Here is a 27,036-nt window from a genome sequence, read left to right as displayed (position 1 = left end):
ACTGTGGATTTTGCATCATTTCATATATTTATTGTTGCAAGAAACACTTGTTTTCCAGATTCTACAAGTTGGTAGGGTTAGGGAGGACTATGTATATGAAGAGATCTGAAAAAAAATATTTTTCATAAAAGGACCCCTTCAAGGAATGAAGCAGGTCTTTCCACACTTGAGCTGCTTACCATCACAGATGTGAGACCAACATGTCAGTCATATGTAAATGAAGATGGTGTGTGATCTGTTCTGACTTTTAATCATTCACACAGTCAGACAAACATAAGAATGACCTGGTGGGCAAGTGGGCTCTCTCATCTTTTGTTTTGTCCACAATATCATTAAATGGTCAACATTAATGGATGCTCCCCATCTAGATTTGCGGAGTTCAACACAATACTACTGTAAAGACTGTGAGCACTATAAATTATAGTTCTTTTTATTGTCAAAAGATACATATCATTATATCACACAACTATCAAGCTGGTTTCTGGCGTGAACACTTCTCAAATAATGCTAAGTAAGTCAGTAGGGTTAAGGCTTTACGACTTGAGACTTAGGAATTTGTATCACAATTCTCTTTCAATGGCTTCAATCATAATTTCAAAAGAACAATAAATAGAAAACTCCTCCTTGGATTCAGTTGGCTTTTCCTGTATCATCGTTGCACCAAAATGACCTCTCACAGACTTTGTCAATGACATGAATTTCTAACAAAACTTTATTCACTCTGAATAACGCAGGTACACCATTGCGGATCCACATGTTACATAATTTACTTTCAATTTTGGAAACAAGTCTACCATTTGGACAAAAACATGTAACACACAGTACTTATAACAAACAAAAGAAAAATAAACATGTTTCAGTGGGGAAACTGCTGACGGATCCAGAAGCCCATATGCAATTCTACTCTAATAATTTGTCTCTCTGAAAAGTTGTGAGCAAACTCCAAATGTATTTTGTTGGAAAACTACTGTTGTTTTGTCACAGTTCATATGAGAGTCTGTGGAAAGGCTTATCCAAACATGAATACAGAGTGAGTTCACATGGAACACAAGAGGCTTGGACTCTATGAACTTAGTCATCCATCCATTTTCTTCCGCTTGATCCGCTGCAGCAGGTCACGGGGAGCTACAGCCTATCCCAGCTAGCATAGGGCGTGAGACGGAGGACACGCTGGGCCCAATGCCAGTGCACCACGGACCCACACACAAAGACAGACAACCAGGCACACAGACACTCACTCCTACGGGCAATTTGGGACCAGCCAATTAACCTGAAGTGCATGTTTTTGGAGGTAGGAAGAAGCCGGAGAACCCGGAGGGAACCCACGCACACATGGGGAAGACATAAAAACTCTGCATAGAGCAGGACTCAAACCCAGACCCGCCGTGTTGTGCAGCGACAGCGCTTTCCCACTGCACCACTTTGCCGTCCCCGAACTTAGTCATACTCTTCCAAATCCATCAGCTTCTCCTGAAGAGGAAAAACAACTATTACTACAACTGCTGCTATCCAAAGTTGTTTAAGTCAACTGACTGGACTTTAAGAAAGTTTCTTGAATACGTTTCAACTCTCATCCAAAAAGCTTCTTCAGTTCTAGTGGTGGCTGGTCTTGTCTCAGCTTCTTAACCCTGTGAGGTGTGGTCAGTGCTATTTGCAGTTGTGTTCAAAAGAATGGCCGTCCCACATCACTAACAGGATAAATCGCTTTTGTTATTAGAATTTCAACCTCTACACTAAAAGTATGCTTCTAGAAACTTTAGTGAAGATATAGAAATCCAACAGACCCAACAGGAATGAAGTGCGTGATGTGGATTCTGTGAAATTGAGTCATTAACTGAAAGCGGTGCTGAGTAAATTAGGGACGTGATTATGTGAAAAAAATAGGTCTTAAACAGGTGGCCCTTATTTCAGAATCAAGGCAACTGATGCTGTACATGCTGGATGTGTATTTATCCTTGAAAAACATAAAATGGATTGTTCAAGGCATTATTCAGAAGAAGAGCATTCTTTGTTTAGGAAATTAATAAAAGAGGGGGACACCTATAAAGAAGTGCAGAAAAATTATAAGCCTTTCAGTTGAAATTTTATCTTTAAAATGGCAGCCCAAATCAGAAAAACAAGGAAGAACAAGAAAAACGAATATTCGAAAGGATTGGAAACCAACCAAAATGGCAAAGACTCTGTCAACAATCAGCCCCAGGAGCATCAGAAAATCTAAGGTGGTCTCTGAGAACTGTAACAATCGGACGAGGTTTGTATGCATCCGAGCTACCAGCAAGAAGCCCCGGCAAACTCCCATTGTTAAAAAATGTCATGTGCTCAAGCGGTTTCGGTTTGCAAAAGACTACAATGAGTGACACATTGACAATGTTTTGTGGGCTGATGAAAGTCAGATTGGATTGTTCCTTTTTGGGTGTAAGGGCCACAGACAGTCTGTCAAATGACCCTCAAGCACTGAATTCAAACCACAGTACAAAGTGAAACAAGTGGTGTGCAAGCATCACAATATGGGAATGTAGCCGTAGGAGAGCACAAGCCAGTGTGTTATTGTGTCAGTCCCACGACGGATAAATACAGAGGGTTGTGTCAGAAAGGACATCTGATGTAAAACTTTTGCCAAATCAAACATGCAAATCAAATCTATGACTTCAATACTGGGTCGGTCGAGGCCTGGGTTAACGACAACTGCTATTGGTGCTGTTCACCTACAGGGTGCCGGTGGAAATTGTTGGTCAAAGAAGGAAAGGAGTAAAGTGTGTTCGTAGGAAGAAAGAAGAGAAACACCAAGAGCATAGGACTGAGAGTAGGGACGTTGAATGTTGGAACTATGACAGGAAACGGTAGAGAGTTGATTGCGAGGCAGAGGAGGAAGGTAGACATACTGTGTGTCCTGGAGACCAGGTGGAAAGATAGCAAGGTTAGAAGTTTAGGAGTAGGGTTCAAGTTGTTCTATCATGGTGTATATGGGAAGAGAAATGGAGGATAAGTTATCTTGAAGGAAGAGTTTGTTGGAAATGTCCTGGAGGTAAAAAGAATGTCAGGTAGAGTGATGACTCTGAAGCTAGAAATCAAAAGTGTAATGTTCAATGTTGTCAGCTCAACAGGTGGGATGAGAGCTGAAGGATAAGGAGAAATTCTGGTTGGATGTGATGCAGAGCATACCTAGAAGTGAGAGTTGTCATTGGTGCAGACTTCAATGGACATGTTGGTGCAGGAAACAGGTGATGAGGAGGTGATGGGCAGGTTTGGTACCCAGGAGAGGAATGCAGAAGGACAGATGGTAGTAGACTTTGCAAGAAGGATGCAAATGGCTATAGTAAATACTTTCTTCCAGAAGAGGCAAGAACATAGGGTGACTTATAAGAGTGGAGGTACAAGCACACAGGTAGACATCTTTTGTAGACAGTGTAATCTGAAGGAGATTAATGACTGTAAAGTAGTGGTAGGTGAGAGTGTAGCCAAACAGCATAGGACAGTGATGTGTAAGATGACTGGTGGTGAGGAAGATGAAGAGGGCAAAGGCAGAGCAGAGGATGAAATGGTGGAGGAGAGTAGACAGGAGTACAGGGAGATGCAGCGTAAGGTGAAAGGAGAGGTAGCAAAGGCCAAACAGGGGGCTTATGATGACTTTTATGCTAGGTTGAACAGTAAGGAGGGAGAGACTGATCTATACAGATTGGCAAGATAGACAGACAGAGATGGGAAAGACGTGCAGCAGGTTAGGGTAAGTAAGGATAGGGATGGAAGTGTATTGACAGGTGCCAGTAGTGTGATGGGAAGACGAAAAGACTACTTTGAAGAGTTGAAGAATGAGCAAAATAAGGGCAAACAAAGACTAGAAGAGGTGGCTGTTGTGGACCAGGAAGTAGCAAAGATTAGTCAGGATGAAGTGAGGAGGGCATTGAAGAGGATGAAGTGTGAAAAAGAAGTCGGTCCTGATGATATGGAAGTGTCTAGGAGAGGTTGCAGTATAGTTTTTGACTGGGTTGTTCAACAGGATCTTAGATAGTGAGAAGATGCCTGAGGAATGGAGAAGTGTGCTGGTGCCCATTTTAAGAACAAGGGAGATGTGCAGAGTTGTGGCAACTACAGAGGAGTAAAGCTGATGAGCCATACAATGAAGTTATGGGAAAGAATCGTTGAAGCTAGGTTAAGGGCAGAAGTGAGCATTTGTGAGCAGCAGTATGGTTTCATGCCAAAAAAAAGAGTACTACAGACAAAGTATTTGCTTTGATGTTTATAGAGAAGTACAGAGAAGACCAGAGGGAGCTGCATTGTGTTTTGTAGATCTGGAGAAAGATTATGACAGGGTGCCTAGAGATGAACTGTGGTATTGTATGAGGAAGTCTGGAGTGGCAGAGAGGTATGTTAGAGCTGTGCAGGACATGTAGAAGGACTAAGACTGTGGACCATAGTTGAGGTGTGGTGTAGGTGTGACAGAGGAGTTCAAGGTGGAGGTGGGACTGAATCAGGGAGCTCCTTCTTGTTCGCTATGGTGATGGACAGGCTGACATACGAGGTTAGACAAGCATCTCCATGGACTATGATGTTTGCAGATGACATTGTGATCTGAAGTAAGAGCAGGGAACAGGTGGAGGAGAAGCTAGAGAGGTGGAGATTTGTCCTGGAAAGGAGAGGAATGAAGGTTAGCTGCAGTAGGACAGAGTACATGTGTGTGAATGAGAAGGACCCAAGTGGAAGAGTGAGGTTACAGAGAGAGGAGATCAAGAAGGTGGAGGTACTTAAGGTAAACAGTCAAAAGCAATGGAGAGTGTGGAAAAGAGGTGAAGAAGAGTGTACAAGCAGGATGGAACAGGTGGAAAAAAGTTTCAGGTGTGATGTGTGATAGAAGAGTTTCAGCTGAAATGAAAGGACAGGTGTACAAAACTGGTGAGACCAGCGATGTTGTTTGGTCTAGAGACAGTGTCACTGAGGAAAAGACAGGAGACAGAGCTGGAGGTAGCAGAGATGAGGATCCTGAGGTTCTCTTTGGGAGTGACCAGGATGGATAGGATCGGGAATGAGTACATCAGAGGGACAGCACATGTTAGAGGTTTTGGAGATAAAGTCAGAGAGGCTAGAATGAGATTTTTGGACATGTCCAGAGGAGAGATAGTTAACATATTAGAGGTTTGAACTGCAAGGCAGGAGGCATAGAGGAAGACCAAATAGAGGATTATCGATGTCTTGAAAGAGGACATGAAGGTAGTTGGTGTGAGAGAAGAGGATGCAGAAGACAGGGTAAGATGGAGACAACTGATTCGCTGTGGTGACCCCTGAAGGGAAAAGCCGAAAGGAGGAGGAGAAGTAGAAGAAGAAGAAGTGCAAGCATCACGATAAGGGGATGTTTCTCATATTGTGGTGTTGATCCTATTCTTGCATATCAGGGATCGTGGATCACTTTGAGTACTGTATATCATAACACTGGCAGTATCATGTTGCCAAATGCTAAAGGGGCCTTTAAAAAGGATGTTTCAACAAGACAACGACCCCAAACACATCAGCGAGTGAGCAAAAGGGTTGTTCCGGACAAACAAAGATGTCAACGATGCCATTTTTTTACATTATATTTCTGGAATTTCTGGAAAATATTATCAAATTCAATGACTTTTCCCACTTTTCTTGCTTTGAAATAGATTATGCAGTGTCCCCAATGCATTTATTTGCATTAAAATAAAGATTATCTGAAGAATGTTGAGGTTTACTCACATTTTTAAGCACACTTATTATTAGGCCTGAGTGGGTCGCTCCTTCTTTATGAATTTTGGGGAGGACGTATATGCATTGAATGGCTTCCCCAGGGTACAGATTACCACAGAAAGATAATGTACTCACTACTCAGCAACAGCAACATTTATGAGGCACGACCCAACAGCTACAAAAAGGAGTTTGTGGATTGCCTACAGAAGCTACAGAAGGAGAAAACCATAAAATATCATCGTCTGTACCCTGAGGAAGCCATTCCATGCATATATGGCCTCCCCAAAATTCATGAAGTGGGTACACCTTTAGGCCTATTGTGAGCAACATTATTTCAGTCACATATAACATTGCCAATTTCAAGAGTGGCGACATTTGGAAATTTGCAACATTTGCAAATTTCCCCACTGTGGGACTATTCAAGGACTGTCATCTTATCAAACATGTTGCCACCATCTTAGCCCTGCTGGTGTGGATGAAACAGTACCATATACAGAACTCCATGGACCTTGTGGAAAAGGTGAAAGGACTGAGACTGGATAAAGATGGGACCATGGTATCCTACGATGTCACCTTCCTATTCACATGTGTTCCCACAATGGAGGTGGTGGAAACAGTGACACGACGGCTTTTACAGGACAACGCCCTCAGTGTCAGATCAAACCTCAACCCTGAGCAGATCTGCCAACTTCTCTATCTCTGCTTGACCACCACCTATGTCCAGTACAGAGGGAGCTTCTATAGGCAGAAACACCTATAGAAGTTCCATAGGCTTCCTGGTGTCTCCTTCATCCATCCATCTTCTTCTGCTTATCCGGGCTCGGGTCGCGGGGGCAGCAGCTTAAGCAGGGAAGCCCAGACTTCCCTCTCCCTAGCCACTTCTTCCATCTCCTCCGGTAGAATCCCAAGGCATTCCCAGGCCAGCCGGGAGACATAGTCTCTCCAGCGTGTCCTGGGTCATCCCCAGGGCCTCCTCTCTCTAGGACGTGCCTGGAACACCTCACCAGGGAGGCGTCCAGGAGGCATCCTAACCAGATGCCCAAGCCACCTCATCTGGCTCCTCTCGATGTGGAGGAGCAACTGCTTGACTCCGAGTCCCTCCTGGATGACCGAACATTTCACCCTATCTCTAAGGGAGAGACCGGACACCCTGCGGAGGAAACTCATTTCGGCCGCTTGTATCTGGGATCTCGTTCTTTTGGTCATGACCCACAGCTCGTGACCATAGGTGAGGGCAGGAACATAGATCAACAGGTAAATCGAGAGCTTTGCCTATCGGTTCAGTTCCTTCACCACGATGGACCGGTACAGAGTCCGTATCACTGCAGACGCTGCACCGATCCGCCTGTCGATCTCCCGTTCAACCCTCACTCGTGAACGAGACCAAGATACTTGAGCTCCTCCACTTGGGGCAGGATCTCATCCCCAACCCGGAGAGGGCACTCCACCTTTTTTCGACTGAGGACCATGGTCTCAGATTTGGAGGTGCTGATTCTCATCCCAACCGCTTCACACTCGGCTGCGAACTGCTCCAGTGAGAGTTGGAGATCACGGCTTGATGAAGCCAACAGTACCACGTCATCTGTAAAAAGCAGGGACGCAATACTGAGGCCACCAAACCGGACACCCTCAAGGCCTTGGCTGTGCCTAGAAATTCTGTCCATAAAAGTTATGAACAGAATCGGTGACAAAGGGCAGCCTTGGCGGAGTCCAACCCTCACTGGAAACGAATCCGATTTACTGCCGGCAATGCGGACCAAACTCTGACATCGGTCATATAGGGACCAAACAGCCCTTATCAAGGGGTTCGGTATCCCATACTTCCGAAGCATCCCCCACAGACCCCCCCGAGGAACAAGTCCAAGTCCACAAAACACATGTAGACTGGTTGGGCGAACTCCCATGCCCTCTCAAGGACTCTGCGGAGGGTGTTGAGCTGGTCCACTGTTCCACGGCCAGGACGAAAACTACACTGCTCCTCCTGAATCCGAGATTCGACTTCCCGATGGACCCTCCTCTCCAGAACCCCTGAATAGACCTTGCCAGGGAGGCTGAGGAGTGTGATCCCCCTGTAGTTGGGACACACCCTCCGGTCCCCCTTCTTAAAAAGGGGGACCACCACCCCAGTCTGCCAATCCAGAGGCACTGTTCCCGACGTCCACGTGATGGTGCAGAGACGTGTCAACCAGGACAGCCCCACAACATCAAGAGCCTTTAGGAACTCCGGGCAGATCTCATCCACCCCCGGGGCCCTGCCACCGAGGAGCTTCTTAACCACCTCGGTGACCTCAACCCCAGATATAGGAGAACCCGCCTCAGAGAACCCAGACTCTGCTTCCTCATGGGAAGGTGTGTCGCCAGAATTGAGGAGGTCTTCAAAGTATTCTTCCCACCGACTCACAACCTCCCGAGTTGAGGTCAGCAGCACCCTATCCCCACTATACACAGTGTTGATGCTACACTGCTTCCCCCTCCTAAGACGTCTGATGGTGGACCAGAATTTCCTCGAAGCCCTCTGGAAGTCATCCTCCAAGGCCTCACCGAACTTCTCACACCCCCGAGTTTTTGCCTCAGCAACCACCAAAACTGCATTCCGCTTGGCCAGCCGGTACCCATCAGCTGCCTCATGAGTCCCACAGGCCAAAAAGGCCCGACAGGACTCCTTCAGCTTGACGGCATCCCTTACTGCTGATGTCCACCAACGGGTTCTGGGTTTGCCGCCACGACAGGCACCGACCACCTTATGGCCACAGCTGCGGTTGGCCACCTCGGCAATGGAGGAGAACACCACTCGGGTTTTGATCGGGGTGGCCGTTCCTCCCAATCACGCCCTTCCAGGTCTCACTGTCTTTGCCCACGTGAGCACTGAAGTCCCCCAGCAGAACGATGGAGTCCCCAGTGGGAGTGCTCTCCAGCACCCCCTCCAAGGACTCCAAAAAGGGTGGGTACTCTGAACTGCTGTTTGGTGCATAAGCACAAACAACAGTCAGAACCCGTCCCCCCACCCGAAGGCGGAGGAGGCTACCCTCTCGTCCACCGGGGTGAACCCCAATGTACAGTCGCCAAGCTGGGGGGCCATAAGTATACCCACACCTGCTCGGTGTCTCTCACCATGGGCAACTCCAGAGTGGAAGAGAGTCCAACCCCTCTCGAGAGGACTGGTACCAGAGTCCAAGCTGTGTGTGGAGGTGAGCCCAACTATATCTAGTCGTAACTTCTCAACCTCACACACCAGCTCAGGCTCCTTCCCTGCCAGAGAGGTGACATGCAACGTCCCAAGAGCCAGCTTCTGTAGCCGGGGATCGGATTGCCAAGGTCCCCGCATTCGGCCACCGCCCAGCTCACAATGCACCCGACCCCTATGTCCCCTCCCACAGGTGATGAGCCCATGGAAAGGGGGACCCACGTTGTTCTTTCGGGATGTGCCCAACCGGGCCCCATGGGTGCAGGCCCGGCTGCCAGGCACTCGCCTTCGAGCCCCACCTCCAGGCCTGGCTCCAGAGCGGGGCCCCGGTGACCCACGTCCGGACAAGGGAAAACATGGCCCATTGTTTGTGTTCATTAAAGGGTCTCTGAGCCGTCCTTTGTCTGGTCACTCACCTAGGACCTGCTTGTCATGGGTGACCCTGTCAGGGGCAGAAAGCCCCAGACAACTTAGCTCCTAGGATCATTGAGACACACAATCTGCTCCACCATGATAAGGCGACGACTCATGGAGGGGGCTGGCATCTCCTATTGTGAGCAAATTGGACATGCAAGAAGTGGAACATGGGGCCCTGACCTCGTTCAACAGAACAACACCAAGCCACTGGTTCCATTACGTGGACAATGGAACCAGTAACGGAACCAGTCATGGAACCAGACATGAGTCAAGAGGAGAATCCATAAGGTGCAAACAGTCACCGAATATATCAACTCAGTGAATAGGAACATGAAGTTCAACAGATAGAATGTAAAGAACAACGATTTGCCCTTTTTGGATTGTGAGGTCTGCACAGAAGATGACAGAAGTCTGAGTGTTGGGGTATACAGGAAGCGAACACACATGGACCAGTACCTGCTTTTTGACTCTCACATCCACTGGAGCACAAGCTTGTAGTCATCAGGACGCTGTGTTGCAGGGTCCCTGTGTTTGCCTGGTTAGTATCCAAGATTTGGCAATAGAGCACAAACATCTGAAAGGTACACTGAAAACTTGTGGATATCCTTATTGAACCTTTGTGAAGGCTCACACAAGATCCAGAAAAGAGAACAACTCAGTGATGATGGAAGAGAAGGAGAACAAGTATAATAACAGTGATTCCATATGTGTCTGGAGTGACATTTTAACAAACACCAGATTCCTGTGTACTTTAAGCCAAGAAACACCCTTAGACAAAGACTGGTCTACCCAAAAGACCCCACACAGTCAGAAGAGCAACCTGGTGTGTGCAGTTAAATGCAGAGAGGAATGCTCAGATGTCTACATATGGGAAAATAAACAACCACTCCACAAGCGAATGGCTCAACACAGAGGAGCTAACTCGTCAGGACAGGATTTAGTAATCTTCCTTCACCTTAACGACCAGGGACACTCATTTCATGATATGAATGATCAGATTTTGGGCAGAGAGGTCAGACGGTATGAGAAAGGAGTAAAAGAAGCCATCCATGTCAGAGTGGAGAAGCCGTCTCTGAATGGGGGATGGGATGGGGGATTTGCGACATAATCTTTTACCGATTTACAATCAGGTCCTTTCAGAACACCCCCAAAGTGTGTCATGCTAATGCTCACCATTATCGCATAAAAGCTGTGTGAAACTCGAATTTTAAAGACCCCCTTTGATACCCCCCGGCATTCCTATCAACCATCGATGAGGAGCCAGACGGGTATGGTCGTTGGGATATGAATAGCACTGACCCCACTTCACAGGTTTAATAAACTGAGACAAGACCAGCTCCCACTAAAACTGAAGAAGCGTCTTTGATGAGAGGTGAAATGTCTTCAAGAAACTTTCCTAAAGTCCAGTGGATTGAGAAACAACTTTGGATAACCATGACCTAGATAAATGAGAACCTACACAGACCTACTACTGCTGCTACTCTCCTTACTATTGCTACTGTTACTACTACTGATCATCATAAAAACTGCATTTCAATTTTACATATTGGTCTGATCTCCAAAGGGAAATTAAGAGCACACTTTTGAAGTGTTTAATTTAATTTTTAATTTAATACAATGTTACAATCCCTGAAGGGAAATTAAGGACGCACACTCTAGTTTTTTTAGTCAATCAATCACACACATGCATATTAGTGTGTACAGGTCACTGTAATACACACAACCACACACAAGTGGGCCTGTAGGCATGCAAGGGTTGTAGAGGGGCAGGTAGCTCCTTCTTGGTGTGCCTCAAATGAGCAATTTTGTAAAGGGGATGGCACCTTGCTCAAGGGTGCCTCGGCAGTGCTCCGGAGGTGAGCTGACACCTCCCACTGTCAGCACACCTCCGGGTATGTTTTTGGGCGGCAGCGGGAATCGAACCGTCAATCTTGAATCATAGGACGGCCCACTCTACTGCCCACTCTACCACTGAGCCACTGCCGCCTTGCCGTTTGTTGCAAATATTTACAACACTGTGCATTAAGGGGTTATATTACTTACCCAACCACCATGGCTCTTGACCCAAGGGGCGAAGTTCTCCATGTAGCACTCTGCATAGCCTTGCATGCGATGGGTTCCTGTGGCTGTCACTATCCTTCGAGACACCTCCATGGTGACAGCCATGCGTCGCAATGTTGGACTAGCTGCAGGCTGCAGCGCTGGAGCCTCATTGATATGACAACTACTGAAAGTGTCCAGAAGTCTGGCAAATGATGCATATGACAGGCGAGACAAGTTGGAGCGCAGGAAATGGTCAGATTGGATCTGTAAACAGATACAATAAATGTCAAATAATTTAGCAATAATGGTAGTTTACACATATACATGCATATAAACAAAGTACCGGTAATTAGAGCTTGCAACAGTGATGTGCAGTCACTGGTGTCATCTTTCATGATGGCAGGTGAGGCACGGCCCCACGAAAGAAAAAAATGGAAAATGGAAGAAACAAATTAAATTATTATATTTATCCATTGATGTGTATTATAAAGTTATTTTCCGTTTAACATCACCAATATTTTTTTTTTTTACTCAAAACAGCTTAATTTTACATTTACTGCTGAAATACCAAGCTGACAGCTTGGCTGAGGCAGCAGCCAGCTGAGCCTCACCATGGATTGCACAATGACTCGGCTAGCTATGCTGGTAGCTAAACAGTGAGACCGTAATCCTGTCTCTCTATATGTCGCTATTAAAATGTTTAATCACGTTTGCTATAGGAAATAAATTCCCATAGTTCAGCTAATGTACATAATGTACAGTGTTTTATGTCAACAACTGTATGTGCGTAACATCTTTCTTGAGTTGAGCTACCCTGAAACGGCTGGGAAGAAGCATTAAGTGAGGCAGTTGTTCTCCTGCCTCATGGTAGGGAGCGCTGGTGTTCCCAGTGATTCTTGGGTCTCCTTGGTCACAGAATAAATGACAGCAAGCTACTATCTATAGCCAGCAAGTCAATTGCAGCCATTCATTTGTTTTTTCCACTCGCCTTGCCTTACTACAAAAATGGAGGATTACATTTCTCAACTCAAAATTTTTTTCGATACTTTTGAACAGAGGGAGCTGCACATGGATTTAATTTATAAATAACATAACATGTAAACAAACATGTAGGTAAAAAATAACCTTTTTTAAATCAAATGTGCTTATTTGTGTGTTAGTTTGTATGTGTAAATAATTATGCTATGAGACTTTAAAAATGCCCCACTCACTGTTTTTTATTAAATGGTGAATAAGCTAAACTGTAGGTTCATATGTTTGTAAATCTGATTATGATGAAGTCAGTGCCTCACCACCCATGAACCTCACCGCACATCACTCACTTGCACTATGTCTTAGTTTTGATGCTTTAATATTTATTTATATTTGCTTTTGATGTGGTTTTGTGTAGTGCAGGGGTCTCCAAACTTTTCCTTTAAGGGCCTTCTCTGATGAGCTGGGATCAGTTTGTAACAGAAATCGCAGGAGTGCCTAAATGTACACATTTATTGTCTTCCAGAAATCCACACATTACCGAATATTAATGACCCTTTTCGGGATCTTAAGAGGAAAAAGTCACGAAATAAATAACACTATTAATGAAATGAACACTAATTATGAAATAGATTATGACCAAATAACCCTCTCTGGGATCTTCACAGAAAAAAAGGCCTTGGACCTTAACTTTCTGTTGTGCTGACCGACCGACTGTGGGCCTGCATCTGCATCCGACCAACCGACCAATGGCCTGCATCTGCATCTAACCGACCAACCGTTGGCCTGCATCTACATCCTCTTGCATCTGCATCCGACTGACCGACCGTCAGCCTGCATCTGCATCCTCCTGCTCTATGTTCAATCCGGAACAACATTATTCTTATATATCAATAACTTTTGTCAAGACATCCTGTCATATTGCTCTAGGAGGACAATTCTAGGACGTTCTCAATTTAAGGCAAATATCCCTAAAAATCTGGAACTGATATTGCTGAAATAGTAGTGGATAGACAAGATTGAAATAATAAGCCAGACAAGATGATTGAGGAATATGAGTATATGAGTGGTCTTGCTCACTCCTGCTCTTCATGCCCAGTTGGAAGCAGACCAAATGCCTGTTATTTTTTTGGGGACTGACCTGCCAAATACCGTTGGTGTTAGGGATGGACCTGCCAACTATAGTATTTATAGTTTTAATTTATCATTGCACATATCTTGTGTTTTCACCTCTATGTTGAAATAATGTTGATCATTAGGCTGAACCGCACCTCCCTTGTCTTTAACTCATGTCTGCATCAGGGTCCCCTACTTAGAGCTCCTAAGAACCCACACCCATTTATCATTAAAGGAAAAGGATGTGTGTCATAACACAGACCAAAACGACCACACAGAACAGGGACATTCAATGTGCATGTTACACTGGTGTCACCGTTGGTTCTCTCAGGTTAAAACAGTCAAGTCAGTGTCTACCAGTCCTAAGACATGGATGATTGACATGACTGACTCTCTACAAAATCACGAGAGGAAGAGGAAAGTCAGAGGATGGGAACTAAATATGAAGGATACTCTAGACCAGTGGTCCCCAACCCCCGGGCCGCGGACCGGCACCGGTCCATGGGTCATTTGATACCAGGCCGCACAGAAAGAAAAAATAATTTCCATTACCTCTGTTTTATTAATTTCGGAGTCTGAAAGATGTTTTATTTTGAAAAGTGACGTCTGTGCAGAAAGACGCATAGGAGAATGGATGCGTCTGTCTCGTTTGACAGGTCTTGATCATGTGACAGGTTACCCCTAAATTAGCGCCCACAACCGCGCTAGTGTTCTGGATTAAAGTCAAGGCCGATTAAAGAAACACAAACTGCGGAGTAGACCGGACATCCGGAACACACTTCAGGTGTCATTGTACCCCTTAATGGTCCCCGACCACTAATTCTCATTATTGTAATTATTATTTGATTGACTTGTTCACCCTTTTAGTAGAAATGATCAGCATTTCTCCTACATTGAATGCAGATTGTAAGTCGCTATATTTCAAAATAAACCTCATCAGTGCAGTCACTTCAATCGAGTTTTTAATATAATTATGTCTTACAATTATTTCATTTACAGAGATTTTGATTATCAGTTTATGAAAAAAGGTTGTTTATTGTCTGTTGATGACTGCATTTTACATAAAACCACTGCGGATGATTTATTTTTGGACTACAGTTGTCCTGACGTCATTAACGATTATCAAGCATATGAAGACCGGTCCGGTCCGTGAAAATATTATCTTAGATGAAACCGGTCCATGGCGCAAAAAAGGTTGGGTTCGCTGCTCTAGATCAGATGGTCTTTTCTATGAAAGAATTAAAGACCTAGTTAAAGAGCAACTTTGATAAGTTAAGGAGTGACTTTAATGAGTTAAAGAGTGACTTTGATAAGAAGTTGGAAGAAAAGCTAAAACCGGTTCTTGACGCCATGGACGAAATTAAAAACAAAATGAAGAAAATGCGAAAGACAGATGAAAAAGACTGAAGAATTTTTGTCTTAGAACAGGAACAACAAAGAACTGATGATTTGGTACAAAGCATTCGTATGAATGATGTAAGCATCACTGGTACCAAAATTAAACTGTGGAATTACGCACATGCTGTGGCCAGGGGAGAGGGAACTGAGCACAGTGCTGACATCGAGACTGCGTAGCAACAAGTCAGTTCTCAACTGAGGGATATGGAGATATCTATAGATCTGGACCAGATTGAGACATGTTATCCACCAACATCTAGAGGTGGGAGACCACCTGCAGTGCTGATAAAATTCCAGAATCGTAAACAACATAACTGCAGGATCTTCATCAAAACAGAGGGCCTTATCCGGACCAGGTGAAAACATTAAGTTTGAGACTTTAAAGAACACGTTGATATCTTTTGATAATATAATAACATGTGTAACTGTTGAAGTGTCTAACAAACTGGTTAATTATTGGAAAAACACTGTCAGCTGAAAGAGGTAAACATGATCATGATATTCTTGTGCAGAACACTAACAAGCATAACTTCTCGTTTTGACCATCCATGATGTTAACAAACCTTGCTCTTCTGAGTAAGAATGTAAACATGGTTATGCTCCAGGTTATGTCTGGGACAAAGGCTAATATCTGGAAGTGGTTAAGAGTATGAACGTCTATCAAAATTCAATGGATGAACTGGATGATAACATTTAATGTCTGAGTATGTTGATTGTAACGCAAAAGATGTTTGTTGATTCTAGTGGACTTGAATTTCACAAGCCTATTAGCTTCTACCAATGTAAGATGAACTATACATACCTTAGTGTTGATGGAATCTCCTTCCAGAGAGAGCACCTGAACCAACTGTTGTACCACATCTTCTTTTTCACATACCACTAAAACAAAGAGTTACAGTCATGGATTATCTGAATACTAGGTACCAATTCAGCTGAAAGAAAAATATTAGCATGCTACTGGTGTGCATGCATTTATACCAAAGAGTAAAGATGTATCCTTATGTGTAATTCTGAAGAAAATATCTCTCTCCACCTTAGCAGGCTATGCCACTTACACTGGGGTTTGTTTAGCTAAGAGATTTAGCTAAGCTTGGAGATCTAATCTTCACCTCCAGTACTCACACATATTGGTACTGTGCTTCTTAAAAACAAACGAGAAGAGTTTCAATTCTTTCCTCCCTGGGTTTTATTTTGCACTACTGACCTGTACATCATTAGCCAATGTAGCTACCAAAAATCACAAGCATGCAGTACAACAGTCAAAACTTTGTTAAAAGTTACCAAATTTTATAGTAAAGCTCCCAATACTTTTCCTTCACATATAAATATAACCAAATAATATCAGCAAAATCACATTTATCTCGAAAGACACAACAAATGTTCATGTTACCCTAACACACACACACACATGGCATATATGTACACTATTCAGTAATTATATATATATATATTATATACATATATACACACATATATACATATATATACACACACTACTGTATATATATATATATATATATATATATATATATATATATATAAATAACCAGTACTTTAATTGTCCCTCTTGGGGAAATTCTTTTTACACTTCACACTTCACATGTACAGTATGTGTTAATTACACACACAGGGGTTACAGGTTACAGGCCCCTGAACACACACACACTAGGGGCCTGTAGGCATGCAATTAGTATAGAAAGGACATACAGAGGTACAAAGGAGGCGGAGTGACGGGTCACGCACGAGGGTTGCGTCCCAATTAGGATCTTGTAGGGGGGATGTCGCCTTGCTCAAGGGCGCCTTGGCAGTGGCTGGGAGGGTAGCCGATGCCTCCCACCGTCAGCTCACACTCCGGAGGACATTCTGGCGGGAGCGGGATTCGAACCCCCGATGGCTGGGCGATCCTGTCTTCAAGACGATTGCTCTACTGCTGAGCCACTGCCGCCCCAAATGTCCCTCTCACCCTTGTAGGGTGGTATCTGTGCGTCATCCTCAAGCTCAGGTCCTCTACCAGAGGCCTGGGGGTCTGAGGGTTCTTAGCTGTTCCTAAAACTGCGCTCTCCTGGACTGAGGCTTCAGATGTTGTTCCAGAAATCTGCTGGAGCCACTCTTCCAGTTTGGGGGTCACTGCCCCAAGTGCTCCTACTACCACGGGGACCACATTAACCTTGACCTTCCACATATGTTCCAGCTGTTCTTTCAACCCTTCATACTTCTTAATCGTTTCGTGTTCTTCTTCCTGATGTTGGCGTCACATCTATCACCACTGCTCTCTTCTGGTCTTTGTCCACCACGAGTATGTCCGGTTGGTTAGCCAGCTTTATCCAGCCATTGGTAGGTCTTCTTGATATCAGCCACTTCCTCTATCTGACGGTGGTACATGCCGTGTAGGGGCTTGTCCCTTCATGTTGTCTCCTCCTCCTCCACTTCCTCCTCAAGTTTCTGCTGTCTAAGGCATTCACTGAGCAGTTCATCTGTTTGGGCCATCTTTCTGATGTACCCTTGGATTTTCGATGTTTCATCGTGGACAGTGGCCCTGATGCTCACTAGTCCTCGGCCTCCCTCTTTCTGCCTAGTATACAGCCACACGGTACTGGACCTCGGGTGAAACTCTCCGTGCGTTATGGGGAGCTTTTTAGTCTAAATATCTGTGGCTTCCATCTCCTCCTTTGGCCAGCTTTGATCCCAGAGGGGTATCTGATGACTGGCAGTGCATACATGTTGATGGCTTGGACCGTGTTCTTGCCATTCAGCTGACTTTTCAGGACTTGCCTTACTCTGTGGAGGTATTTGGCTGTGGATGACTTCCTTACCACCTTACGGCCTCCTCATGATTGCCATTAGCCTGTGGGATTCCAAGGTATTTGTTGCTGTCCTTGACGTCGTCTATCCTGCCCCCTGGTAGTTTAACCCCTTCAGTTCTGATCATCTTGCCTCTTCTCGATACCATCCGGCCACATTTGTCTAATTCAAATGACATCCCTATGTCGTCGCTGTAGATCCCGGGGTTGTGGATCAGTGAGTCAATTTCTCGCTCATTCCTAGCATACAGCTTGATGTCATCCATGTAGAACAGATGGCTGATTGTTGTCCCGCTTCAGAATCGGTATCCGTAGCCACTCTTTCTGATGATGTGACTGAGGGGTTTCAGGCCTATGCAGAATAGCAGTGGTGATAGTGCATCCCCTTGGTATATGCCGCACTTGATGTTAACTTGGGCAATTGGCTTGGAGTTGGTCTGTTGGTTGTCTTCCACATTCCCATTGAGTTCTTGATAAAGGCTCTTAGTGTCCTGTTGATCTTATACAGTTCCTGACATTCCAGTATCCATGTGTGTGGCATTGAATCGTAGGCTTTCTGGTAGTCTATCCAGGCGGTGCACAAGTTGGTCTGCCTGTTCTTGCAGTCTCTGTGGATTGCTCTGTCCACCAGTAGCTGGTGCTTGGCTCCCCTGGTGTTACTACCAACTCCTTTCTGTGCCCCGCTCATATATTGATCCATGTGCCTACTCATCTTAGCCGCCAAGATGCCTGACAGGAGCTTCCATGTTGTACAGAGACAGGTTATTGGCTGGTAGTTGGATGGGGTGGATCCCTTCTGTGGGTCTTTCATGATCAGGACTGTCCTGCCTTCGGTCAATTATTCTGGGTGTGTCCCATCCCTTAGCAGCTGGTTCAACTGTGCTGCTAGACGCTCAAGGGGTGCTGTCAGCTTCTTTAGCCAGTATGTATGGATCATATCGGGGCCCGGTGCTGACTAACTCTTCATCTTTGACACTCTTTCTTGGATGTCTGCCATTGAGATGGTTACTGGTTCTTGTTCTGGGAGGCTGCTGTGGTCAGTCCGCAGGTCCACCAGCCACTGGGCATCGGTGTTGTGTGATGCTACTCTTTCCCATATGCCCTTCCAGTATTTCTCCACCTGAGCTCTTGGTGGGTCTGCCTGGCTGCTATTATTTCCCTGCCACTGGGAGTACTCCCAGTGGAGAAGGTGTTGTTTATTCTCCTGGCCTCTATCTCCATGGTGTATCTATTCAGTCAGGTAGCCAGAACTGTTAGTCTCTGTTTGGCAATTTTGAGTACTTCAGGTATGGAGAGCTTTCTGTATTTCCTGGGTATCCCTTTATTCACCATGTTCCCCTTCTGCAGCTCAGCTAGCTAGCTGACTTCTCTCCATGTTGCCTTTATCTTAGCCTCTAACCGTCTCTTCCATGGAGGGTGTTGTTTGTTATGCCCTGTGTTGATCTCATATCCCAGCATCTTGAGGATTACTGTTGCTGTACTGTGAATCAGCTTGTTGGTCTCACCCTGCTCTGCCCCCTCCACAGCACCTGATTACCTATCTTTCACTCCCCTCGTCAACTCAGGGACTGCGCACATGTCACTTCCCCTATGGGATTAGAGTGTATAGAGATGTTTATCATCCCTTGTGTTTCATCTTATACTTTGTGCTGTACTGCCTGTGCCCTGCCCCGCCCGCGTTGCACTGCCCGCGTTGCACTGCCCGCGTTGCACTGCCCGCGTTCCACTGCCCGCGTTGCACTGCCCGCGTTGCACTGCCCGCGTTGCACTGCCCGCGTTGCACTGCCCGCGTTGTGCTACCTGTTGTACCGTCTACCGTGGGTCAGAGAGGACTGCAATTTCATCTGTGCTGTATGTCGTTCACATATGGTACATTTGACAATAAAGCTGACTTTGACTTTGACTTATGTTTCCTGTGGGAATGGTTCTTATTGGTGGTTCAGCATTCACATCTAGCTTTGAAGGTACTAGCTTTGGTACTTGCCGGAGGCTCCAGGTTTCCATTTGGGTCACAATTCTTCCTTCTCACCACCCCCACGATCTTGGATTGTGGGGGGGGGGGGGTTCCCCGCTGACCTGGTGTCCTGGCTCCCTTTTGCCGTAGCATTGTTGTAGTATTTCATATATCCCCTCTCTCTGGGATTACTCGTATAGTAGCATTCCAACAATTCCATATTATCCGCCCTTGTCCATGTGTGTCTTGTTCCAGTAACCCATTTCTCATCAGATGGCCCTGGTTCCCCAGCAACTGACACAGACCTTGTTAACCCGGGGGACGTCTGAGCCAGTATGACTCTGTCTTTATTGTGTTCACTCATGATTGAAGTAGGCTGGTATAGCATTAAGGGTCTTGCCTAAGGACCCTCACTGGATAGTGTCCACCATGTCTGGGGTTTGAAACCACGCCCTCCTGCATTTGTGTAAGTTGACATTATATATATATATATATATATGTATGTATGTATGTACAAACATATATATGTGTATATATATGTATATACATATATATACACATATATATATGTATATACATACATATACATATATATATATATATGTATATATATATATATATAAATTATAATGTATATATAAAGCCACAATAGCCACAAGAGGGCACAAGCCAGTGTCTTACTGTGCCGGTCCCAAGCCCGGATGTGTCACGAAGGTTATCCGATGTAAAACTTTTGCCAAATCAATCTGGTCGAGGCCGAGGCCCCGTTTAACAATGAACACCATCGGTGCTGTTCACGTACAGGGTGCCAGTGGAAATTGGAATACTGTTGGTCGAAGAAGGAGAGGAGGAAAGTTTGTTTGTAGGAAGAGAGAGGAGGAACAGAAGAGGAAAGGAAGAGTATTGCAAGACTTTTAGGAAGGAGTTAAGACAGGCTCTGGGTGGTCAGGAGGTGCTTCCAGATGACTGGACAACTATAACTTATATGATCATCGAGACAGGTAGAGTGCTTGGTTTGTCATCTGGAAGGAAAATAGATAAGGAGACTTAGTGGTGGAATGAGGAGAAACAGGACTGTATACAGAGAAAGAGGTTAGCTAAGAAGAAGTGGGGCATTGAGAGGACTGAGGAGAGTAGACAAGAGTAAAGGAAGATGCAGAGTAAGGTAAAGGTAGAGGTAGCAAAGGCAAAACAAGGGGCTTATGATGACTTTTATGCTAGATTGGACAGTAAGGAGGGAGAGACTGATCTACAGTATACAAGTTGGCAAGACAAGAGACAGAGGTGAGAGGCACTTGCAGCAGGTTGGGGTGATTAATGATAGGGATGGAAGTTTATTGACAGGTGCCAGTAGTGGGATGGGAAGATGGAAAGAGTACTTTGAAGAGTTGATGAACGTGGAAAATGAGAGAGAACAAAGACTAGAAGAGGTGACTGTTGTGGACCAGGATGTAGCAAAGATTAGTCATATTGAAGTGAGGAGGGCATTGAAGAGGATGAAGAGTGGAGAGGCAGTCGGTCCTGATGATATACCTGTAGAGGTTTGGAGGTGTTTAGGAGAGGTGGCATTAGAGTTTCTGACTGGGTTGTTCAACAGGATCTTAGATAGTGAGAAGATGCCTGAGGAATAGAGGAGAAGTGTGCTGGTGCCCATTTTTAAGAACAAGGGAGATGTGCAGAGCTGCGGCAACTACAGAAGAATATAGGTGATGAGCCATACAATGAAGTTATGAGAAAGATTCAGTGAAGCTAGACTAAGGGCAGAACTGAGCAATTGTGAGCAGCAGTATGGTTTCATGCAAAAAAAAAAAAGAGTACTACAGATGCAGTATTTTCTTTGAGGATGTTGATAGAAAAGTACAGAGAAGGCCAGAGGGAGCTGCATTGTGTTTTTGTAGATCCGGAGAAAGCTTATGACAGGGTGCCCAGAGAGGAACTGTGGTCTTGTATGATGAAGTCTGGAGTGGCAGAGAAGTATGTTAGAGCGGTGCAGGACATGTAGAAGGACTGTAAGACAGTGGTGAGGTGTGCTGTAGGTGTGACAGAGGAGTTCAAGGTGAAGGTGGGACTGCATCATGGATCAGCTCTGACCCGCTTCTTGTTTGTTATGGTGATGGACAGGCTGACAGACAAGGTTGGACAGGAATCTCAATGGACTATGATGTTTGCAGATGACATTGTGATCTGTCGTGAGAGCAGGGAACATGTGGAGGAGAAGCTAGAGAGGTGGAGGTTTGTCGTGGAAAGGAGAGGAATGAAGGTTAGCTGCAGTACGACAGAGTACATGTGTGAATGAGAGGGACCCAAGTGGAAAACTGAGGTTACAGGGAGAAGAGATCAAGAAGGTGGAGGATTTCAAGTACTTAGGGTCAATAGTCCAGAGAAATTGAGAGCGTGGAAAAGAGGGGAAGAAGCGTGTACAAGCAGGATGGAACAGGTGGAGAAAAGTGTCAGGTGTGATGTGTGATAGAAGAGTTTCAGCTGAAATGAAAGGACAGGTGTACAAAACTGTGACAGTGTCACTGAGCAAAAGACAGGAGACAGAGCTGGAGGTAGCAGAGATGAAGATGCTGAGGTTCTCTTTGGGAGTGACCAGGATAGATAGGATCAGGAATGAGTACATCAGAGAGACAGCACATGTTAGAGGTTTTGGAGATGAAGTCAAAGAAGCCAGACTGTGATGGTTTGGACATGTCCAGAGGAGAGATAGTGAATATATTGGTGGAAGGATGCTGAGTTTTGAACTGCCAAGCAGGAGGCCTAGAGGAAGACCAAAGAGGAGTTTTATGGATGTCGTGAAAGAGGACATGAAGGTAGTTGGTGTGAGCAAAGAGACAGGGTTAGATGGAGGCAACTGATTCGCTGTGGCGAACCCTGAAGGGAAAAGCAGAAAGGAAAAGAAGAAGACTCTCGTACTGCTTATGACAATTAATTTTTTTTAATAGTTGTTCAGAGCCTGAAAACAAAATAAAATGACTGGCTTCCAAGATTATATTTTATAAATTCTCATGTGTGTGGTTACCTGGTGAAGACTTGACAGTAGGATGTTTCTTCACACTGGTTGACCTCTTGGCAATCTTGTCCAATTTCTCTGCTACTTCACTGTAGAATTCTGAGGGGTGATCTGCATCAACACAATACCACATGGATCTTAGATGACAGCCTTCATTCTTCTACTCAACTTTAATTGGCTCTACTGTAGTTATAGCAAGAGATAATGTAAAATGCACACATGAACACATCTTACAACCAGCAGTAGAAATACTTCAGATTTTATATAAACAATGTTGGAGCATGTGTATTCAGAGCATTGAACTTTTTTTTGTGCAATCTCTGTAACAAGATTATATTTAGTGTCTTAATTATTCGTTGTTGGTTGAGATTAATCACATGAAATCAAAACACAACTGCCACGTCCTACAAAATCCAAATGTCCCTGCACCTGATGTACTGCTTTTTATACTTTTGTTTCACTGAGGAACAGGTATAAGATCTTTAGCCTTAACTGAAGGTGATATCAGTTGTTCATGACAGTGAAGTCTCTGAATCAAAGATTAGTTTAGGTGGGTGGATGAAAATGTGGGAGTCACAGCTGTCAGAGCTGGCATTTGCATCACCACATGGTAATCAGCAGAGTGTGTGTCTGCATTTCTAGTGATCAAACAGCAGGATGTATATACATTCTACGTGTATTACAAGCAAAGTGTAGTGTGTTGTGTTGCTCTAACAATTTATGAGCACACCACATTTCAGAGTGGTTGTGTGGGTTTAATGGAGGCACTTACTTGTTGAGATGATGTTTGGTGAAGACTCTGGTTCTTTGTCAATGGACAATGTTGAAGGCCTCTGAGGATTCGATCTATGCTCCTCTTTGTCCCTCTCCAACTTTAACCTGAAGAATTTGGAGATCTTTTTCCTCATTTTCTTTTGGTTCAGTTTCTTCTGCTGTTTCCTATCACTTTCATCTTCTTCAGATGTAGAGGAAGGGGAGAGGATATCATCCTGTGCGGTCAGAAAGGCTGTGTTGAGTTTGGTGGGTTTTTTTTGTTTTTAATATTTCACCCTTAAAATTCACATGTCCTAAATCAACTTGTACCTTAATTTTGCACTGTCTATGTAAGACTGTTTATCTAAGGTCCTTGAAATGTATTCTCTGAAACAATGTATACAATAATAGCGAATGAGAGTTTCCCAGTCTAGGATCATTATATGATGACCCTCATTATAAGACGACCGCTTCTTTTTCAAGACTCAAGTTAGAAATAAAGACTTTTTGAACACCAAAGTTAATTTTTATACAGATAATAATTACAGTACATCTGAAACAAATGATTACAACAATATATTCAATATATTCGATCACATTGCAATTGTTTGAATGTCACCATCATCTTGAAGTTTGCATCATAAACTTCTCCTCAGCTGCCGGTTAACCTGGTCGATCTCCGACCCACTTTTCTCCAGATTGTCACTACATTTCTCCATTTTCTGTTATCTCTTCTCTTATTTTCTTCTCTTTTCTTTCTTACCACTATTTTTTATTTTTCTTCTTTGTGCTACCGCTATTTTTATTTTTCTTATTCGTGATAAGGGTTCGCTTTGGGCTAGGGAGTTAAGTGCAGCATTCGCTTTAAAGATATCTGGCATCATCTAGCGTTGTGAATAGGTATGATGTCTAGACCCCGAATGTAAGACAACCCCCACTTTTTCAGTCTTATTTCAATGCAAAAAACACCGTCTCATATTCGGGCCAATACGGTTTATCTAATCTAAGTACTGTATTGTGAATTGTAATTTTGTGTGTATCACAGCAACATATTTTATACCAGTCCTATCCAGCAACCGTGGTATGAATCGTGACAGCCTGCATGCTGTATGGTGCCTAAAAGATTGTTCTATGTAAAAGAGGAGCGTATCATACTCTTCTTGATGCATAATTTGTATTTCTTACTGTGTTGCACATCGGGGAAACTACAATAATTAAAAGAACATGGCCGTGGCAGGCATCCATCCATCCATCCATCCATCTTCTTGAAAAAGAGATGATTGAGGCCAACTCGATACTTATCCATGCTGTTCACATGTATGCTGGAAATTATACCAGCCGGCAATGAGCAAAAAGTGGGGTACATCTTGGACAAGATGCCAGCTACACTATGTCAAGGAGGTAATAAGGACCTCATCAGCTGATAGCATCAATGCCAGTGAGATTTTTTTATTTATTTGTAAGCTCTGTGATCACTGGGTGCTTGTATTCCATAAGATGTATTAAGGGAGTGGTCTGCATTTGACATTGAAGCGTTAAGCTCAGACATCAGTTTTGAGTATGGATCAACAAACTTTTCTACATGGACAAACAAGTGTGCGGCCATTCTCTACCACTTACATTATATGAAGGCCATTAATATTGAAGATGCTGAATTCAAGTGCATAGTGACGCAAAAACTTTAACATGGTTCAGTCAGCACATTCATCAGATATGGTGGCTGTAGCACTTAGGATGCGTTCAGACTGGCAGCCAAAATTACATTTTTAGCGCATCCAGATTGAAAGCGGATGCCTGTTTTGTACTCTGAACTATCATTTATCATATAAAACACAATTTTTGCGAGATGGTTTAAAACCACTTTCGGGAGGTAGTTTCAAATCACATATGGACAGACAGTCTGAACAGCTCCAAACACACCTATTGGTTTTGACTGTCTGTGGCGTCACTCTACACAATGCAAGACCCAATGTGCCAGCAGAAAAAGTGTCATACGTTATGGTGTGTGAATGGTGCTCTGCTCTGACGTTGTTGCTATGGCTACCACAGATCGGCCAGTAATGTATCATAGTCTGAACGGAGCAAGATCCATTTGGACACTTGCTAAGACAGTGCGGATAGTCAGCCCTAAAAATTTGATATGAAAAGAAATCTCATTGGAATACAATTTGCCTGCAGTCTGAGTCTAAAGAAGATTTCACAGTTTGAGGATATTTGTGCTACATTTCAAGCATCCCATGCAGATTTTGAAATGCTTTAGTTTAATTAATCATATCAAAGCATCCACAAATCATCTTAAAGGAGTATTTGGACCACCTCGTGCACATGAAGTCAAAGTAAGAAAGCAAAGGAGTCATCAACTTTGAAAAAGTCAACAACTACTAGAGAAGAGAGATGGACAGACGAGAAAAACAAGGTGAAATTTTGTTGTTGTTGTTATATACTGATTTAAGTCCCCGATCAGATTTGTGCTTATTCTACAGTTACTAATATTATTTTATTTATGGTTATTGATAACTAAATGTTACTAGATTATGAGTAGTAAACATGCTCATGAGAAACTTAGCTTGTGCTAAAGTAACATCTCATTGTGGAAAATGTGGATATTATACTATATATAGTATTTTCTGCACTATAAGGCACACCTTTAATGAATTGTTTATTTTATAATTTATTTCATATGCAAGTCACACCGGATTATAAGGTGCATATAATAAAAAATTTAAATAGATTTAAAAACCTGGTGGCTGTAGTTGCGCTATTCGTCCACTAGCAAGAGAACTCGCGACTGAGTACCTTCAATCAACTGTGAACGCCCCTATTATTATGTTAATGAGGCCATTCTGAGCCTCATCAAGGAAATCTGATCACTTGATCACTTTGCCATCTTAGAAAGAAGTCAACACGCGTGGGTTTTTTCCTTAGCTGCTGAGATTTACTACAAAATACTGTAGTACAAAATTATCTAAAAACATAGTGAAATTAGATTTCTATAACTCTCAGTGACGTGTGGGGAGGTTCACGACGTAAACGTCAGTTCTGTGAGCCAGACATAGTGGCGTATTTGCCACTGTCTGGCAAAATAGGTCATATTAAAAAAACTGACATTAAAAACTGGTTAAATTCATTACGAGTGGACCACTCAGTTCGAACAGGGCGAATTATTTCCTGACCTGAAGTTTGAAGCAGATTTTTAAGCTCCGACGTTTGTCTTAGTTTATATGTTGTTTCAATCGATCGGTAGTCCAGTCGGAGGTGAGGCGCAGCTATTTGCTGCTGCACTTTGTGTCGTAAACAATTTTTTAACCAGTTTTTAATGTCAGGCTGCTAATTTACTGGTAAATGAGGCGCTCTGTTTTACTCATAGAACTGACTTTAATGTCAGTGTCTCACCGCCGTGAACCTCACAGCACGTCGCTGCCAGATGGAATACACAGGCCTAAAATGTTTAGCTGACCTTTAATTGAACTGCTTGCACAGCATTTATCCTACACACAGACCTGCACAAAGATATGATAAACACAGTCTAACGAGCTTGCTTCTCAGCTTTGAAGACATGGACCATGAGGTCAATGTTTTCTCCCTGACTCATGAGCCATGACGTAAACGATACTACCTATCAGTTTCTGAGAGCATCACTCTGAAATTGCTAATGATTGTATTGCTGCTGAGGAGTGGGATGAAG

The 27,036-nt window shown here is 44.0% G+C and overlaps 1 protein-coding gene across 9 annotated transcripts in view; it reads right to left on the bottom strand.

Annotated features, from left to right (window-relative positions):
* Window positions 1–694: 694 nt before the first annotated feature.
* The window catches only part of bcl2l12 (BCL2 like 12), a 36,449-nt gene continuing 10,107 nt past the window's right edge, over window positions 695–27,036 (bottom strand). For all 9 annotated transcript variants that reach the window (XM_068337421.1, XM_068337414.1, XM_068337416.1 and 6 more), the window contains 5 exons: window positions 23,371–23,587; window positions 22,608–22,709; window positions 15,633–15,709; window positions 11,345–11,608; window positions 695–1,470 (listed from right to left, as the gene is read on the bottom strand). In XM_068337421.1, coding sequence (XP_068193522.1) covers window positions 1,438–1,470; window positions 11,345–11,608; window positions 15,633–15,709; window positions 22,608–22,709; window positions 23,371–23,587 — 693 coding nt within the window. In that variant the 3' untranslated portion in view covers window positions 695–1,437. The remainder of the gene's footprint in view (window positions 1,471–11,344; window positions 11,609–15,632; window positions 15,710–22,607; window positions 22,710–23,370; window positions 23,588–27,036) is intronic.

Source organism: Antennarius striatus, chromosome 16 (genome assembly GCF_040054535.1).
Source record: "Antennarius striatus isolate MH-2024 chromosome 16, ASM4005453v1, whole genome shotgun sequence".
NCBI lineage: Eukaryota > Metazoa > Chordata > Actinopteri > Lophiiformes > Antennariidae > Antennarius > Antennarius striatus.
This window is presented reverse-complemented; position numbering and strand designations above follow the sequence as displayed.